At 39.1% G+C, this 18,107-nt stretch overlaps 1 protein-coding gene across 1 annotated transcript in view; it reads left to right on the plus strand.

Annotated features, from left to right (window-relative positions):
• The window catches only part of GALNT1 (polypeptide N-acetylgalactosaminyltransferase 1), a 64,919-nt gene extending 47,880 nt beyond the window's left edge, over positions 1-17,039 (plus strand). The window contains exons 9-12 of the mRNA XM_033087532.1: positions 541-680; positions 9,345-9,443; positions 9,903-10,037; positions 14,847-17,039. Of these exons, the coding sequence (XP_032943423.1) occupies positions 541-680; positions 9,345-9,443; positions 9,903-10,037; positions 14,847-14,993 (521 nt within the window). The 3' untranslated portion in view covers positions 14,994-17,039. The remainder of the gene's footprint in view (positions 1-540; positions 681-9,344; positions 9,444-9,902; positions 10,038-14,846) is intronic.
• The last annotated feature ends 1,068 nt before the right edge of the window (positions 17,040-18,107 follow it).

The following is an 18,107-nucleotide window of genomic DNA, read 5'->3' on the forward strand; positions in this document are numbered from 1 at the left end:
GGTCAGTGCAGAGCCCTGTACCATGCCTCAAGGGACTTCTCTCCAGGAACTTTTCTCTGCTCTGCAGAGTATTATGGGAATAGCTGTACCATCAGCTATAAATCTGCCTGACATTGTTACCATTCCATCCTCATTTTTAAATTACCACAAGACTGTCAAGTTGTAGGGTGCACAATTCGGTGAGTTGTGAGAGAAACCTGACTGGGAACAATTGTTCTGTTTAATATTTAGGCAAAATAAATCTTGATTTTTGTTTTTGCCTTAACATGTTAAAGTTTTCTGATCCTGTATAACTTATATTTATAATATTATTGACATGTATATCATTCTCACATAAATTTTTTTTTGAAAAGCACATATTAATATATTTCTTTGTTTTATAATTTGGGAGGTGGATTTATAGTATACCACTTGTATAGTCACACATCACCAAAATGGTACCACTTTTCTGATTCATCTGGCTTATAAGATGTAATATATAAATAGAAATGTGTTACCCAATAGAACATGAATAATTCTGTTACGTATTTCTTTTGACAGGTGTTACGAAGGTAGATTATGGAGATATAGCATCAAGACTTGGTCTCAGACACAAACTCCAATGCAAACCTTTCTCTTGGTACCTAGAGAATATTTATCCTGATTCTCAGATTCCACGTCACTATTTCTCTTTGGGAGAGGTAAAAAAAAGAAAAAAAAAGTATTGTATGTGGTTATTATGTTCTCACTTACCAAAATCAATAGAGGTTAAATTTTCCAATAAGAGAGTACTTTCATATTAAAACTACATAACCTCAAGTGGAAAAGTTCTTGTTAGATGACACAGTCTACCTCATAACTTGAAACATTGTTTGTTTTTTATCATTATATTTTATTAAAATAAGAATGTTCCACTCCTAGCCTTTTACAGTTGAACTTTTGTTACAATATATTAGTATCTTCAAAAGACTTCTTATTTTAACAAACTAACCTATTTAGTTGAAACCATATACTCCTAAAGCTAATGTTCTCAATCAGAATCAAAGCTTGAGGAACTTCAAGGTAAAGATAAATTGTAAAGAACAGACAAGGAAACTTGAAAGACCGTTTATAGTTACTTGTATTTTTAGGATTCATTTATTTTCCCCCTAAATCTCAGTTTTGGGCAGACGGGGTTGGAAAGAATGTTGGTAAAATGTTTGTTTCTGATTATGCCTTTAGTTACTGCTTTTTGAATTCAGTGAATTTTCTTGAAACCTGATACAATGCGCTTATTAATACTTACAATTTTAACACAATTAGTTGTGCTTTGGAGTTTGGCCTTTGTATATTTGTGAGTGCCCATAGTGTAGGGTCTGATGTGAAAGAGACTTATCTTACCTTCTGGTATAATTACCAGGACAATCACTATAAACTGTTTCTTGTGTCCTGTTCCACAATATTCCTAAAATGTTGATAGCCATCCATTCTATCTTCCAGCCAAAAATATACTCTGTGTATGGGAAATCCATATAGTCTAGGGGTCTGATCATGTCAAGGATTCTATTAGTTTCCTGAGGCTGACATAATGAAGTATCACAAACTGAATGGCTTAAACAATAGAAATTTATTATCTCACAATTCTGAAGACTAGAAATCGCAGATCACGACATAGGCAGGTTAGGCTTCTTCTGAGGCCTGTGAGAGAGAGCTGTTCTCTGCCTCTCCCCAGCTTCTGGTGTTTTGCTGACATCTTTGGGTTCCTTGGTGTACAGAAGCATCACCCCATCTCTGCTTTCATTTCCATATGGTATTCTGTTTGCATGTCTGTCTCCAAATTTCCTCCCTTTATAAGGACACTAGTCATATTGGATTAGGGCCTACCCAAATGACCTCAATTTGATTACCTCTGTAAAGACCTTGTCTCCAAATAACATCACATTTTGAGGTACCAGGGGTTAGGATGTCAGCGTATGAATTTCGGGGGACACAGTTCAACCTATAACAGTATTGAGCTAGGTGGGGCTGGGTTACAAGTTTAGAAAGCCTCTGTTCATTTCTGAGCTGCCTCCTGTTTGTTTCTTAGGTCTGGTCCTCCAGTGCTTTTGAATAATTACATGGCGGGGTCTCTGTCTCCTCAACCCTGGAAGTTTTGCCTTTCTGAGGTTCTGAGAATAGTATTTAGCCTCCCACCTTATTCAGTGGGGACCCTATTATTTTTTGTAGGTCTCTGTCTAGCAAGAATTTCTCTCCTAAGCACCAGGAGATTGTGGATGACTTTATTCATTCTGCTTTTCCAGTCCCACTTTCTGCCCATCTAGAGCTCAGCAAATGTCCCATCAGGAAAATGGCCTTGCATTTGGGGCTCCTCTGATTTTTAATTTGTCTTACCAGCCTCACATAAGCAAACACCACTGTGCTCTTTTCCCTGGGAAAAGGCACTTTTTGGGGCACATCCTGTCCTCAGCCTATATCATCAGCAAATGCCCTCACAGAGGAAGACAACTGGTGATTGTCAACTCTCACCCAGCGAGGGCTCTTCCCTCACTGGAATTACAGTTCACTCCATCCTAATTGCTTCCATAGCTCTCCAACAGCCCCAGAAACAGGGCTTTTGTAATTTAACTGTTTTCCTCCTAGAGCAGAAGTATTGGGCTACTATGTCCTACTGGGAAGCAGTGTTTCTCCTTCTCTTCTTTACTAGAGTATAATATTCCAAATCAGGGGCCATGAAGATTCTAGGTCTCCTTTCATAATAATCCTCTAACTCCCCAAGGTCCCTCTTTTTATTAGGACAAGGAAGTGATTTTCAATTTTCTGGTCACAACCCAGTGGTAGCTGATAAATCACTTTAGCTGCTTATAGCCATCAGTTTTTTAATAGTCTGGAAAGGAATATATGAAAGTGCCTTGCTTATAGTAAAGGAATTTTGTTTTTACTGGGTCAATCTTCAATTCATTGTTTAAGTCTTTTATTTTTGAAATTGACTTTTAGAAAGCATAAGAAGAAAGCCAAATAGGAAGAAAAATAACATTCAGCCTTCTGTGACAAAAATTGATTGCAGGACAAAATTTCCTTTTGTAAGTCACAGCACCAAATGATATGTGTGGACAGAGCCACAACCAGCCCCCATCCCAGGACTGAATATTCCTAAAACTCAGGAAAAGTCACCCCTCAGTCCACAGGGGGTTGTCACCTCTTTGTTTCTTTCATGTATTCAACAAGTATTTGAGTACTTACTATGTGATAGGTGCTATTTTAAATACTGGGAATATAGCAGCGGAAGAAATAAAGCCTCTGCTCTTATGGGTCTTATGGTCTTTGGAGTAAGACAGATTTTTTTTTTAAATGCACAATATGTCAGGTGGTAAGGACAAAAGGGATAGAGAATGACTGGTGGGCATGAGAGTGGTACTGTTTTATGTAAGGTAATTGAAAAAGTTCTCTCACATAAGATGATTTTTGAGCAGAATGCTGAAGGAAGTAAATGAGCAAGCCATATGCATTTCTGGAGAAATTATTCTGGGCACAGGGAAAAACAAGTACAGAGGCCCTGAGACGAGTGTACTTTGGTATGTTCCAGAAACAGCAGAGAGGCCAGTTGTCTGGAATGGAATGAACAGGGGAAGGTAGTAGAAGATAAGGTCAAGACGTAGTGAGGGTCAAAGCACATAGAGCTTGTAGGCCATAGTAAGGACCCTTGGGGTTTATTCTGAGTAAGATGAGAAGCCATAGAGAGATACGCAAACTTTCATTGGAAAAGGTTCAGATTGCTGTGTGAAGGAAAACCACATGGGAACTAAAGTAGAGTCAGTGTATGGGTGAAAGGAAAAGAATAGTCAAGGATTATGTTAAGACTCAGCTTGAGAAGCTGGAGTGGTGACGCTGGCATTACTGAAATGGGAAGAGCAGATGACAGTGCCACTGGGGGCATGTTAAATTTGATCCAGGTAAGGATACTGGGTAGGTAGTTGCATTTAAAAATCTGTAGCTTGGGTGAGGCAGGGGATGGAGGTTGTCAGTATATAAGTGGTTTTTGAAACCACAGAACTTCATGAGATCACTGTGGGAGGAATGAATGGAGATGGAGAAGGGAGAGGGCTGAGGACCAGGCCACAGGAAACGCCAATGTAGAAATTATGAAAACGAGAAGGAATCAGCCAAAAAGAAAGAATGAGAGTGACCATTGAAATAGAAGGAGAACCAAGAGAGTGATATCCCAGAGACAAAGTGAAGGACTTGTTTCAAGAAAGGGAAGGTGAGCAGCTGTGGAACGCTGCAGAGAAGTCAAGGAAGATGAGTGCTGAGAGTCGGTCCTTGGATTGTCAAAGAAGCTGTAGGTGAGGGTTCCCGTGGAGATGAATAGGGACAAAATAAAATCCCTGGTGGTCGCAAGGGAGATACGGGGAAAAGAAAGTGGAGATAATGAGTGTGGACAAGTCTTGCAAGAAATTTTGTTGTAAAGAAGAGCAGAGAAATGGGTGGTAGCTGGAGGGCAACATGGGGTTAAAGAAGGGTGTTTTTTGTTGTTTATTTTTGCTACATTAAAACTGCTGATGCAAATGACCCAAAAGAGAAAAAAATGTGAAGATGCTAAAAATGACCCACTGATTGCAGGAGTCATGTGGGAGTCGGATGGGAGGTGATGCGCTCCAGTGCACAAGTGAAGGTCGAGGTAGGGGCAGGAGAAGGCGCTTCGTCCATTGCAACAAGAAGGAAGGTGGAGAGAATGGGGCCTAGTGCAGGTCGGTTGTCGATTGGGGGTAGAAGCTCGTAGTTAGTGGTGGAAGTGTGAGAAAGTCCTCTGACGACTTCTGTGTTGTCAGATGAATACAAGATCATTGGCGGAGAGTGAAGAGAGGATATTGTATTGGTGACAGGGATTGGGGAAAGAGGAAGAGAGGCAAAGTAGAAACGTAAGATAGGGAAGATCAAATAGACCACATAGGGGCTGGAGGGTGGTGAGTCAGTGAGACCATTCGACCTGCTTGCGTTTTCTCCCATGCCGGGACAACCACTGTTTGTCCTTAGTAGTTACTGAGGCTACTTCGGGATTGAAAGCTCCCTACCTCTGAACTTTATGTTGCTTTAAGGAATTTACTGTCAAACAAGTGAGGGGTACGCAGTTTCTTGCCTCACTAATGAGCATCTGTTCCCTGTGCTATAGCCTCATTCCAGTCAAGAAAGGCCTGGGAGGGTGGTATGGCATGGAAGATTTCTAGCAGTTGCTCCTATAACTTGCCTTTAGAATAGAGAATGAAGTTGTCTTTTGTCCTTTAACTGACCCAATTCTGGACAACACCTAGGCATTGTTAGCTGGGCCAGAATACAGGTGAATTACAAAGAACCACTTGTCTAACCCATAGTAGGTGATTGCCAAGGCAGACTTGCATTTTGCCTGCCTCTTGCCAGCTGGCTTTCTGTATAAGGAACAAACTTAACCCTCTGTGCCAGGCTTGTTATCGCCTTGTTAACTAAACAGCTGGTCTTAAGCGTGTATGCCTTTAATAGCAGGCCGCACTATCCAGATGAAAGCTCTGATTTCTGGGGCCGGCTCATTCTCAAGCACCCACCGCCGTGCAGCCAGTGATCCTATGCTTGTGATCATAGCTCCACCGGTGTGAGCCTTCCTTCACCAGAGACTGGAATCTAGCCTCTCAAGGATCTTTTGTCATACTTCAAGGGCCTAGGGAAACCTGAAATCATGGGATTTTAGAGTAGAAAGGAAAATTAGAAGGCAGAACTTTAGTCTCTGGCATCACTGAGTCCAACTGTCATAAGCTCCTGTAGGCCTTTGAACTGAATGTTTCATTGTGATATCTAATAGTTGTTAATCCAGGAGATGAAAATTCTGAACCACCCCAGAAAGCAAATAATCCCTTGGACGGTTTAGCCAGTTTTACAGACTGACCGATTGCTTCTCCAGGCAGATCTGGGAATCCTGACATTTAGTGAGCATGAACTACATGTCAAGCACCAGTCTGAATGCTTCACAAATATTAACTCATTCTATCCTCACATCAACACTGTGAGATGTAAGTGCTATTATCCCCATTTCACAAAAATAAATTGAAGCATAGTGAATGGTTTAAACAGCATTTCTCAGGTCACAGCCACAAAAGGACGAGATAGGATTTGAACACAGGCAGTCTGGCTTGAGAGCTTCTGTGCTCTTAACCACTAACACCCATACTCTTTCTCATATCTAACCAATTATTACCTTATGGCAAAGAGGACAGTAGTAGAGGACTCCAGATTCCATTATACTAGATTCCAAAAATCCTTTAACCTTTTACACTGTCCACCCTAATGAAGGTACCAACATTCTGGAGGAGACTGTAGCAGAAATTAAGGAACTCAGCCTCTAATTTCTTGCTGATTTCCCAGGAATGAGTGCATTCACAATTATTTTCAACTCCTAAGGTCAACCATAATATTTTAGTGCTAGCTGTGTACACCTAAGCTGCCGCTTCAGAAGGAGTTGAAGATGTGCTGGACCTATGGGGAAGGAAGGGAATCAGTTATTGTGGGCCCACTATGTGTCAGTTTCTGCTAAGCCTCTTGTGCTGTTAACCTGACTGAGATCTCAGCAAACCTGAGAGGGCGAAAGAGAGGCCGTTACCAGATGAGAAATGAGGTTCCTATAGCAGTATTTACTGTGTAAAGAATGCGGATGTCTGCTGTCCTTTAAGGTGCTCAATTAGAAAGGCAAGTGATGGGGAGGGAGGACTGGATTTTGTAGCCAAAACTATTTGGGAAATGCTGCTTTCTATATCCTGTACCATCAGTCCCTACCCCTACCAAGAATCACAGCATGCAAAAGGCTTTTAGAAGTCCTTCAGTAAAGAAACCTATTGAAATTTGTTTAATCCGATATTTCCCAAACATATTTGATGACACAACGCCTTTTTTGGTGGCACATGTGTCCATACCTGGCCAGATACTGTTATTCAGAACATGGTTTGGGAATCACTGTCTTAGAGTACTGACCTGCCAAGGTCTCAGGTCTGGAATGGTCGAGTTGGGAGTGAGGCCCAGGTGTGCATGTCCCCAAACCTGCTCATTCCTGTCCATCTGACTCCAGACACCTTGAAAGTGCAGTATTTCCCCCGATCACCATAGTTCCGATACTGCTGTGATTCAAGTAGAAAGCTTCCTGCTTCTAATAACGCCTCACCCTCTAGCATTTCAGTTGTACATGGTACTTGTGACTGTTCTGGTTTGGCTTATAGGCAAGTCTGGCTCTGTAACGAAAGATGTGTTCTTCAGTCATGGACAAATCCTATAAAAGAGCATTAGCCCGCTAAACTTACCCCTTAATATCATTTAGATCCCCTAGGACTTCTAATTCCAGAAAGTATAACTTGGGCACTTCCACATCCTCTGAACAGAATGTGTGACAATGAGTTAGTTCATTACCATGTTTGTGCCCTGTCATCACTGGACAAGCAGCCCTCACGAAAAGTGGAGGACTTTTTCCTATGTGTCCGCGTCTAGTTCTACGCATCCAGTGTGGCAGCCCCATATTTAAGTTAATTAAAAGTAAATAAAATTAAAATTCAGTTCCCCAGTCACACTAGCCACACATAATAGTGCTCAATATAAGAAGAAGAAAGAGGGGGGAAATGATCAAGTGCCCAGGAGCCACATAGGCATTTTCCCTATGGCATTTATTACCTTTCTTCGGCAACCTGTACATCTGTATTTGAAAGGGAAAAAAATGAGAAAAAGAACTGGAGAGTTTTTAATTTTGTTCAAAAGTACAAGGAAATAATTTTTTATATGAATATTGTGAGATAGACTCATCTTGTTACAATCTGAACTAAATTCTTTTTCAAGTAAGATAGCCATGATTAAGTATTGCAGAAAAATGTTTCATGCACAGTTGTACCTATGAGGTGATAAGTTTATGAATTAAAATAATGTAAAAAAAATATAATGTGAATTACATAGTAAAAGAATTTTACTGGATACTGATATGATGTGTTGGATGGACCCAGAGAAAAAAAGGACCCTGAAATTTTCATCTTGAATAATTGGGCAGCTTTTGGGATTATTAACAAAAATAGGAAAAATCAGGAGAAAAGGGAATATTCAGAAGAATGATAATGAGGTTTGTTTTAGATAGCAATTCTCAGAATCACGAGTGGAATGGCAGGGGCATATTAAAATATCAGGATGAGGAAGTACTCGTGTTAAGAGATTGAACAGCCCTCTTTTGCTTGAGCTGAATTTCAGCTTGATGGAATAGCCAGAACGTGACTAGCAATAAGGTAGCAATGCAGACTGTGACTATTTCTGAGCCTACTGTGTGCTAGACTCTGAAGTAGGTACGTGGATGTATCCTCTTACCTAAACTCAGCAAAGAGCCGACATTACCTCCCAATTACTGTTAGGAAATGGATTTCAGAGGGTTTGGGTCATTTGGATTTAAACCCAAGTTTCACGCCAAAACCCCAGTTCCTATTCCTGACTGCCTGTGAATAAGTTTTTCACATCTATGTCCTTCTACCTTTACAAGAAAAAGAGGCATCTGGGCTTGTTAGTGCCTTATTAAAATGTTGGAATAATATGTAAACGGTGCCTTTGTTTATAAAAGTAAATGGCTTATATGTGGTTTCAACTTTATCACCCCAAATTATTTACATTTTTTTTCTGTCTACATGACATGACAGATGCAGTTTGTCACACATCTCCCTTGTGGCTTACAACAGTACTAGCCATACGAATAGCTTTCAGACTTTCAAATGTCTATTAGGTTACATGATTTTAAACTGCAGTGATTCAGAGGAAACAAAAATATCAAGGGCAGTGCTTAAAAGAGTCTTCCTAATTTTGATGAGGGATTTAAATTCCTTTTATGTAACTGGCAAATATCTCACAAAAGAGTGGTGTTTGCACCACACCATGCTTAGGCTCCCAGTTAAGAGCCAGACTCTAATTAGAAGGTACCCACCATACGTCTCCTAAGAAGTCATCAGAGTAATTGTCAAAAGTAATGCCCCGTAACTTGGTGGGTGACAGTGTCCACAGGAAGTTGTTAAATTGCTTTAAGCTGTTAGGCAGAGTAGAGCTTATTGAACTAACTACAAACCCTAGAAGAACATCTTCGAAAAATGAAGTAAGAATTTAAAGGATTTCTCCCTGAAACACAAAAATTATATGCAGTAAGACCTTTCTAGACCACAGAATTTTAGAAAGCCGGATAGTGATTGTCCCCCCACCCCCGCCCATAGCCCTTACCTCAAGAATCTGAAACTGTTTTATAGTAGGGGGAAGTTTAGATTGATTTGTGTGTGTGTGTGTGTGTGTGTGTGTGTGTGTGTGTGTGTCTGTCTAGTTAACCTCTGTAATTCCTGATGTTTTCATTATTCATTGTCCTACAGATACGAAATGTGGAAACAAATCAGTGTCTAGATAACATGGCTAGAAAAGAGAATGAAAAAGTTGGAATTTTTAACTGTCACGGTATGGGAGGTAATCAGGTGAGTATTTTATTTTAGTAAATCTTTAAAAGGGACAATTTCGGATTTGTTTTCATCTTCTGTCCTTTTTATCTCATGATGTCATTCAGGAAATATTTTCCTACTTTTAAAGAGAAAATAATAAAGACCTTTAGGAGAAGGGAGCTTTCAATCTAAAAATAATCTAGTGATTACTTTTAAATGAAACATTGTAAAAGGCCCCTTGTGAGAACTGTTTTAACATTGTTGTGCATGAGATTTATTTTGCCATTTTTAGTCAAACAGATGACAACTCAGTGTATATATAGAACTCAAGGTCATTTTTTCTATGTAAAATTAGTAGTAGAGTCATTTATCTCTATTACAATAATAAAGTTAAAAAATTGTGTATATTGAAATTCTTGTTTTTTTCCGATTATTGGGCATATACAATGCTAATGTTACTGTTACAGCTTATATGTGTACATTTTTGTTTTTCAGGTTTTCTCTTATACTGCCAACAAAGAGATTAGAACAGATGACCTTTGCTTGGATGTCTCCAAACTGAATGGCCCAGTCACAATGCTCAAATGCCACCACCTAAAAGGCAACCAACTTTGGGAGTATGATCCCATGGTAAGTTATCCAATTGTATATAAGATAAAATTATGCGTGTCATGGGGTGTATTTATATCGTTTATAGCTTAAAGAATGAATTCTTGGGGAGTTTGAATACAGATCAAATTGTTCTTATACTCTAAAATTTGACAGATGGGAAAAACAATATAAGTAAAATGCTTTCATCTCGCTGACAATTAAATTAGGCTTGCCTCCAGTCCCTGAGCCCTTGTTGTCACTAAGTAGCACTCTTGCCTCTGTATGTCCTGAAGCTCTGTAGCCTAGCATGGGAGAAATGGAGCAGAAAGTAGGCTTTTAAAATTACCGAATTGAACATTTAGGTAAAAGGTGAGCTTCAGTTAATGAAATTCTCTGACTCATCATGATTTTTCAGTGACACATATACTAAAACTTTCTGTATTTATCTTTAGTTTCCTCTGGAGCTTCTCCCTCTCCCCACGTGCTGTATGTCGTACTCACATCAGGGTACTTCAGAGACACTGGTCAATCAGAGCATCTCCAATAAACCTCTGGCCCTCCGCTCATATCTGGCCAACCGTGTGCTTTTGCTCTACGGTTCTGGAACCAGCACCTGCATCTGCAGAATGTCTTTCTCTGGTTCTTTTTTTCTGCTTATAAGCACTCATGTTCTTCTTCATGTGAGGAAAGACTTTTGTTCCTGTTTTGCTTTCTACATACCATCCTACTTTTCTCCTGCATTGTATGATGGTGAGTGAAGGACCTGCACTCGAGCCTCTGGCTCTCCAACCCGGGCTCCAGCCTCGGCCTGAGACTGCAGAAACGGCTCCTGGGTGCAAAGCTGGCAGCAGTCTCGTCTCATCCCTTATAGCATTTACTATTGCTGAGCGGATGAGATTTTGAAATCCTCTGATCCAGTGGCTTTAGATGCACTACTATTTAGTTTCTTCTCTTAGCTTTCTCTCTGTTCTCATCTGCTTCGCTCACTCTGCTTCTTCATTCTACCCCTTAATGGAGATGTCCAAAGTTAAGTCTTTTCTCCCTATACTGTGTCATATACAAACTATGGTCTGCGTTACCTGTTCTTGAACATACCCTGTACTTTCCCACTTTACATTTACGATCATACAGTTCCCTCTGCCCAACAAATCCTAGCCATTCTTGAGGGCCCAACTTTGACATCACTTCCATGAATCCCAGCCCAGAAATTAGCTCTCTGTCCTAATTTAATTAGAATTTTTTCTGACCCTTGTAATGCTGTGCTTTGCAGCTATTTTATCTACCACTATTAGATTGTTAGATCCTACATAGGACAAAGACTATGTTTTATAAATCCTGGGTCTCCCTTCACAGTGTCAAACTATAGTAAAAATAATATTAACTATAGTAATAGCACAGTTAATACGGCCATTGGAAATGGCCTGAATATTCTGTTCCAGGGTGTTCCACGGTGCTTCATTTTGGGTATAGCTGTCCCATGTACCACAGGATATATAGAGTCTCTGACTAGACAGTAAGTGTCTGGGGCATCCCACAGTCGTTGTGACACCCAAAGTATTTTAAATATTAAAAACTCCCAATTATATGTTCACTGAAAAATGACAATATATCAATTAGATAACATAAAACCTTTTATAGTAGCATAAATAAATAGGGGTTTATTTTTCTTAGGTCTAGAGGTAAATAGCGTCTGGTGTGGATTCAATGGCACAGTGATGTCAGCGATAGCGCTGCTGTAATAGTCTAGGCTTTTCCTTGTGGCCCTTTGGATCAAAACTTGTGAAAAGGAACGGGAGCAGACAGAATTAGGCAGAGGGCGGAGTCAAGCTGGGATACGGGCCCCACAGCCTGAGCCAGCTAGCTGCATAGGAAGCTTCCTAAAGGGCTGTCCGAGTTGTCGTGCCTCCATCAATCGGAAACAGCAGTCTGGAATAATAAAGTATTTATGTCAGTAATCTAGAATCTAAATTTAAAATCATGAAATCTTAGATTTCAAAGGAACCTTAGAAATAAAGTCCAGGACCTTGTTTTATACCTGTGGACACCCAAGGCCCAGAATGGAAATTAATCGCCCCAGGTTACAGAGCGTGTAAATGGTGGAAGCGGATCTCAGGCAGACCTGGGAGTCTTGATCCACGATTCTTTGCACAATATAATACTATCTTTGATTAAATGTGTATGTATTTATATCTTTTAAGTTTTATTTATATTGTATAATTTTGCATAGAGTTTATGACACCAGGCTCTTTTGCTTTGACTACTTGGTAGCTGTTCTTTCTGGAATAAAATGTAGATTTTGACCCAGTTACATCTGGAGAGTAGGGACAGGAGGCGACAAATTATTTTTTCTAGGTTGCAGGTGGACTTTATGCAATGATAATTATAACTTTCATCCTGCTCTTCTTACAATTACAATCTGTGACTTGTTTGTCCACTTGCCTTAATCAAGCTTTTTCTGTGTGGAGAATAGTCAGTGCTGTCCAGGTACTGTTACGACAGTTCCCACAGTTTCACAAGCCACAGGACTCTGCACCTGCTGTCAGCAGCAAGAAGTGTGTCTGGAGCGGGATTCTTCTCTGGAGGCCAGGTCTGCAGGGAGGTTAGCCTCCTGAGATTGTGGGGGTTCAGTCTGAATTTTAAGCAAATACCCAGCATGGGGTGATAACCTGTGTGTTTGTTACAAGTTTATTTTAATGAATCCAAATAAGTGAAATATACATTTTTAGATGGGATGAGAAAGGACCAATTCCCCAACTCAATTTTTTATTGTGTTTAGTTTTTGATGTTTTTATTAATACTTATAGTGGTCCTGAGGCAGGTTGACACTCAGAGAAGCTTTGCGGGGCCTTCTGGAATGTTTGAGGAGCGCTGGAACTAAAGGCTGTGGCAGCAGACTGTTCATGGCCGCTAGGCGAGTGAGTTTTCCAGTAGGGAGCACATTTATCGAGAACTTACTCTGAGCTGGGCAGCACTTTCGTACATTGTCTTAGTCTTTCCTCGTAACAACTCAAGTATTTTTGTCCCCACTTTATAGATGAGGAACCTGGGGCTCAGAGAGGTTTTTCTTTTTGCTCAGGGGATATACAGTCAGGGGCTGCATAACGTTTCCGTCAACAGACCACATATCAATGATGGTCCCATAAGATTATAATGGAGCTGAAAAATTGCTGTTGCCTTAGCAACACAGCCGTCGCAGCAACATTCATGTGTTTGTGGTGATGCTGGTGTAAACAAACCTCCGCTGCCAGTCGTATAAAAGTACAGCACATACAATTATGTACAGTACATAATACTTAATAATGATAACTTACTGGTTTATGTATTTAAAATATAGTCGAGTGTACTTGTTCTCTGTACAGAGTTTGCTATAACAATATGTGTGTTACATGGGCAGCAGCCTTATACATCTTGTGTTTACTGCGTCTCAATTGCATCATTTTCTCTTGTGCCTGATTTAATCACATTCTGTGCAGTAACATACAGCGCAGGCTCATAGGCTAGGAGTAACAGGCTGTACCACAGAGCCTAGCTGTGTAGTGGGCTAGTCCATCTAGCTTTGGTTGCACTCTGGGATGTTCACACATGACAAAATCACCTCACTGACAAATTTCTTACAACGTAGTCCCGTTGTTAAATGGTGCATGACTGTAGTTGAAATGCGACAAATCTGGAATTTACTCCAGAAATGTCTGACTTCTAAAGACCGTTCTCTCAAACAAGTAAACTGTACAACATCTGTATAAAAAACAACAACCAACCATGCTGACTCTCTTCCAGGTTCTATTCTAATGCATTTATAAGAATTAAAGTATATAATACTGAACCTAAAATCAATGATATAAACTATGATATCTACAAATGTATATTGCCTTTTGCCAGTTTTCCACTCTGACCACAACACAGAATAAATAACTGAAAGTTAAAATAATTGTATACAATCATGAGATTTTAAGTTCAGATAGGTACAAAAGAGGCCTTATGAAAACGAAATGTTCCAGATAAAAGAATTAACATTAAAATAGAGCCATAAATTTAAAAGTGAGATCAATGTGTGTTGATAAACATAGTTCACATTTCCTTACAGATGCATCCACTTATGAGAGAATGCAAATTCCTGCACAGTTGCTTTGGAGTCCTTAACCTAACCAGGGCTGTATCACATTCATTAGTGTGGGTCAGTGTGTACCTGTTAATCTCTACTGTCTTGTCCTTTTAAAATTATCCAAAAAATCAACATGACAGCATCACATCTAGAATGTGAACAAGTAGACGGGAAGATCTACAGCTGTATCTATCAATCATTTATTAAGGATGCTTTATACATCTCATGATTGCTTATGATTTTGAGTCTTCAGAAGGACTTGGGTTTTAAGGACTTGAGGTTTAGAATCACAGAATTAATTTGAACAGCCTTATCATAGGGAAATGAAGCAATTTTGAAATAGCTTTTTGAAAATAGGTTGAGGATCCTAAATTTGGTACCACTAATCTGATCATATTTTTAGGAAACTGAAACACAAAAAAGTAAAATTCTTCACGGTGTTACAGAGCTTATGGCAGAAATGGACTTAGAATTTAGGTCATCTTACTGCTAGCCCAGTATAACTTACCCACTCAGTGCCTTTCTCCTTCCCATATAGCTCTTAATGCTGTCTTTACTAGATGCCTTTTCTCCATTGTTATTTAATAATTTATATTACAAAAACAACAACAACAAAAACCCTTTTCTACAGAGGAATTTAATAATCACCAAAAATGATGGTTGAGAGGTTTTGGTTTGATTTTGTTTTCCACTTTCACATTAAGACCTTTTTTTTTTTTTTTTTTTTTTTTTTTGGTCTCTTTCAGAAATTAACCCTGCAGCATGTGAACAGTAATCAGTGCCTGGATAAAGCCACAGAAGAGGATAGCCAGGTGCCCAGCATTAAAGACTGCAATGGAAGCCGGTCCCAGCAATGGCTGCTTCGAAACGTCACCCTTCCAGAAATATTCTGAGACCAAATTCACACAAAAAGAAAAAAAATAAGGATTGACTGGGCTACCTCAGCATACATTTCTGCCACATTAAGTAGCAAAAAAGGAAAAGTGCTTCCCTCCTGCAGGATGTGAGGTTTCTCAGCCATTAACACTTCGTCTCCTCTCGCTTGTCACTAGCTGTGAACCAGCCTTCCTGTCCAAGGACGTGCAACTACAATGTAGCGAGACTGCACACTGATGTTTACAAGATTGAAAGAGGCTTTCGTCAGGAACCAGTGTAAAGAATATTCCGACAATGAAACAACAAACCGTGCTTTCCGGAAAGCTGCACCTCTTAGGGTTGCTTGCACATCAGTAATTTCCGCTGAACGTGCTATTGTAACAAAGAGATTTCCAAGATTCCTTTTCTGATTAGAACTGGTAGCCAGTATATTAAATATTGATATAAAGCTATATGAAAAGAACTGGAACCAGATTCAGAATCATGAAAACATTTTTACAGCAATTAAAAAAAACCTATATTAAACAGGGTTTAAAGGAAATTAAAACAGAACTATGAGAAGTACAATTTGTTATAGTATAGTATCAAATTTCTATATAGATTTTATACCTCAGTGGGGAAAAAGAACTGATTCCAATGACACCCGTTTTGTTTTCATCTGTGATAGTCATGGATGCTTTCTTCGTTTCTCCTTGGGGTGCTGAAATTGAGCTGGGAAAAAATGGCTCTTTGAACGTAGTTTTAATTGCTTTCTACAATTTTTAAAATTTGGTTTGTGGGCTATTGGAATTGTAATTTTTAATTGCCTTCCAAAAATGGAGATTTAAAGTAATGTCTGGTCTCACTGACCAAGTTAGATAATCTCAGTTGCTCTTGGGTCAACTGGCTTATAGACTTTCACACACACAAATTTCTTATTAGATTTTCAACTTCTTAACGTGATTGAACTGATTATGCTTAATACCCAAGATTCATACTACTGTACTACAGATTTGTTTTCACAGCAATAAATCTTCAGTTTTTTGTTTATGATTCCACTCAACGAAAAGCCTACAGAAGTGATTTATTATTTGGGTATTTGGAGATAATACATTTGATGGTTTTTTTGAAAACTGTTTTCACTCCATACTCAGATGTGCTTCATTGTCAAGTGCATATTTAGATTAGGTTCTTGAATTGTAATGTTGATCTGCTGCTTTTTTAAAAAAATAAAATTTCACTGAAAATGTTTAATTGGCATTTTTTTAATGAGTTAGCCAAAGAAGTGCAGCTATTATTCCATATTATCAATCCTGCATTTCTTCCCTAAATTTAATTTAGATTAGATTCGTTTTCTTTTTCTCTGATTTCTAATACTGCAAAACAACCTGAGTATTGGTTAAAAGTTGAATATCAATTAAATTAAGTTTTAATCTCATAGAAAAAAAATCTTATATTTTCCCTGATGTGTAAAGCAGTCCATTGGCAAAAGTGCATATATTTTCCTTCCTATTTGTAAGATTATATTTAAATGATATTCTTTTCTTTGATTATCAAGGACTCTCACTGCAGGCAGTGCTGTTTCTTGTGCCTAAGAATGTTCTGAAAGTTGCGTCACTAACGATACTTACAAAAGCTCTCATAGCCTATTCAAGTTAATCAATATCAAGCACACGTGGATGCTTTTGGGTGAGGCTATAATACAAAATGCAGAAATTTTGTCCCCAGGAAATCTGATACGAAGCAGGTGCTGAATGGAATTTTCTTTTCCTATTCCTTGAGCTATGTTAATTCTATCTTCAGTAGGCCTCATGCGTGAATAAACCAGGTGTCTAACCAATAAATTATTTTCATGCTCAGAATTTCAAGTTTTTGTACTGTAGCGTAGCTTGGTCTTATTCCTTACTGTAAGAACTCTTAATAGCAATGTGATCTAAGGTTTTTTGTTTTTTGTTTTTTTAAGAGGGGGATGTGAGTGATTTAATTCATGGGTACTTTTAGAACCTGATAGAGAATCCCATTGCCTTTATTTTTCTAATTAAAGAATTCCTAAATACTTTGAAAATATAAAATATTCCTTAATAGTTGTGTTTTACATTGGTGTTATTTGAGGTTAAAACGGGTCCCTGTTCATTATAGCCATTTGTAGATTAGGCAGTGTGTTAATCACTGTTGTAAATCAAACTGGGGGAGAAAAGAATGAATGAAAAAGAAAGCAAATGATGAAAAGATGAGACTATTATTTGAATTCATACCGGCAGTGAGGGCTTAAACCGCCACTTTCAGCCTTCTTCCCTCTGTCTGCTCCAAGTTTTCTGTCGTGAGCAGTGGGTTCAGCCATGTTATTATGCTGATCCCTCAGGCGGGACTGGGGGCCATAAGCGGAGCCCTAATAGTCTGAGTTCTTCTCTCTCCTGCGGCTGCAGTATCTCTGGAATGCAGGGAGCTCCTGCACCGCCCATATCTCTGCATTTCCCCTTTCTCTCCTCCCCCGCTTGCCCAATTTGCCCACCTTTAGATGATTTTTTTTTTTTAATTTTGAGTTTACTGTGGTGACTATTGTTAGTAAAGTTACATAGATTTCAGGTGTACAATTCTGTAACACATCATCTATATCTCACATTGTGTGTTCACCACCCAGAGTCAGTTCTTCTTCCATTACCATATATTTAACCCCGTTTACCCTCTTCTACCACCCCCCTTCCTCCTTACCCTCTGCTAACCACCGAACTATTGTCTGTGTCTATGAGTTTTTGTTTCTTCATTTGTTTGCCTTATTCTTTTATTGTTTTCAGTTTTATATACCACATATCAGTGAAATCATATGGCCCTCTACTTTTTCTGTCTGACTTATTTCACCTAGCGTTATAATCTCAAGATCCACCCATGTTGTCACAAATGGTAGTATTTCATCTTTTCTTACCGCCGAATAGTATTCCATTGTGTATATATACCACAACTTCTTTATCCATTCATCTATCGAAGGACACTTTGGTTGTTTCCATGTCTTGGACACCATAAATAAAGCTGCAGTGAACATTGGAGCACATATGTCTTTATGGATAAATGTTTTCAGATTTTTTGGGTAGATACCCAGGAGAGGGATTGCTGGGTCATATGGTAATTCTAGTTGTAATTTTTTGAGGAACCTC

This window comes from Rhinolophus ferrumequinum, chromosome 19, assembly GCF_004115265.2.
Source record: "Rhinolophus ferrumequinum isolate MPI-CBG mRhiFer1 chromosome 19, mRhiFer1_v1.p, whole genome shotgun sequence".
Lineage (NCBI taxonomy): Eukaryota > Metazoa > Chordata > Mammalia > Chiroptera > Rhinolophidae > Rhinolophus > Rhinolophus ferrumequinum.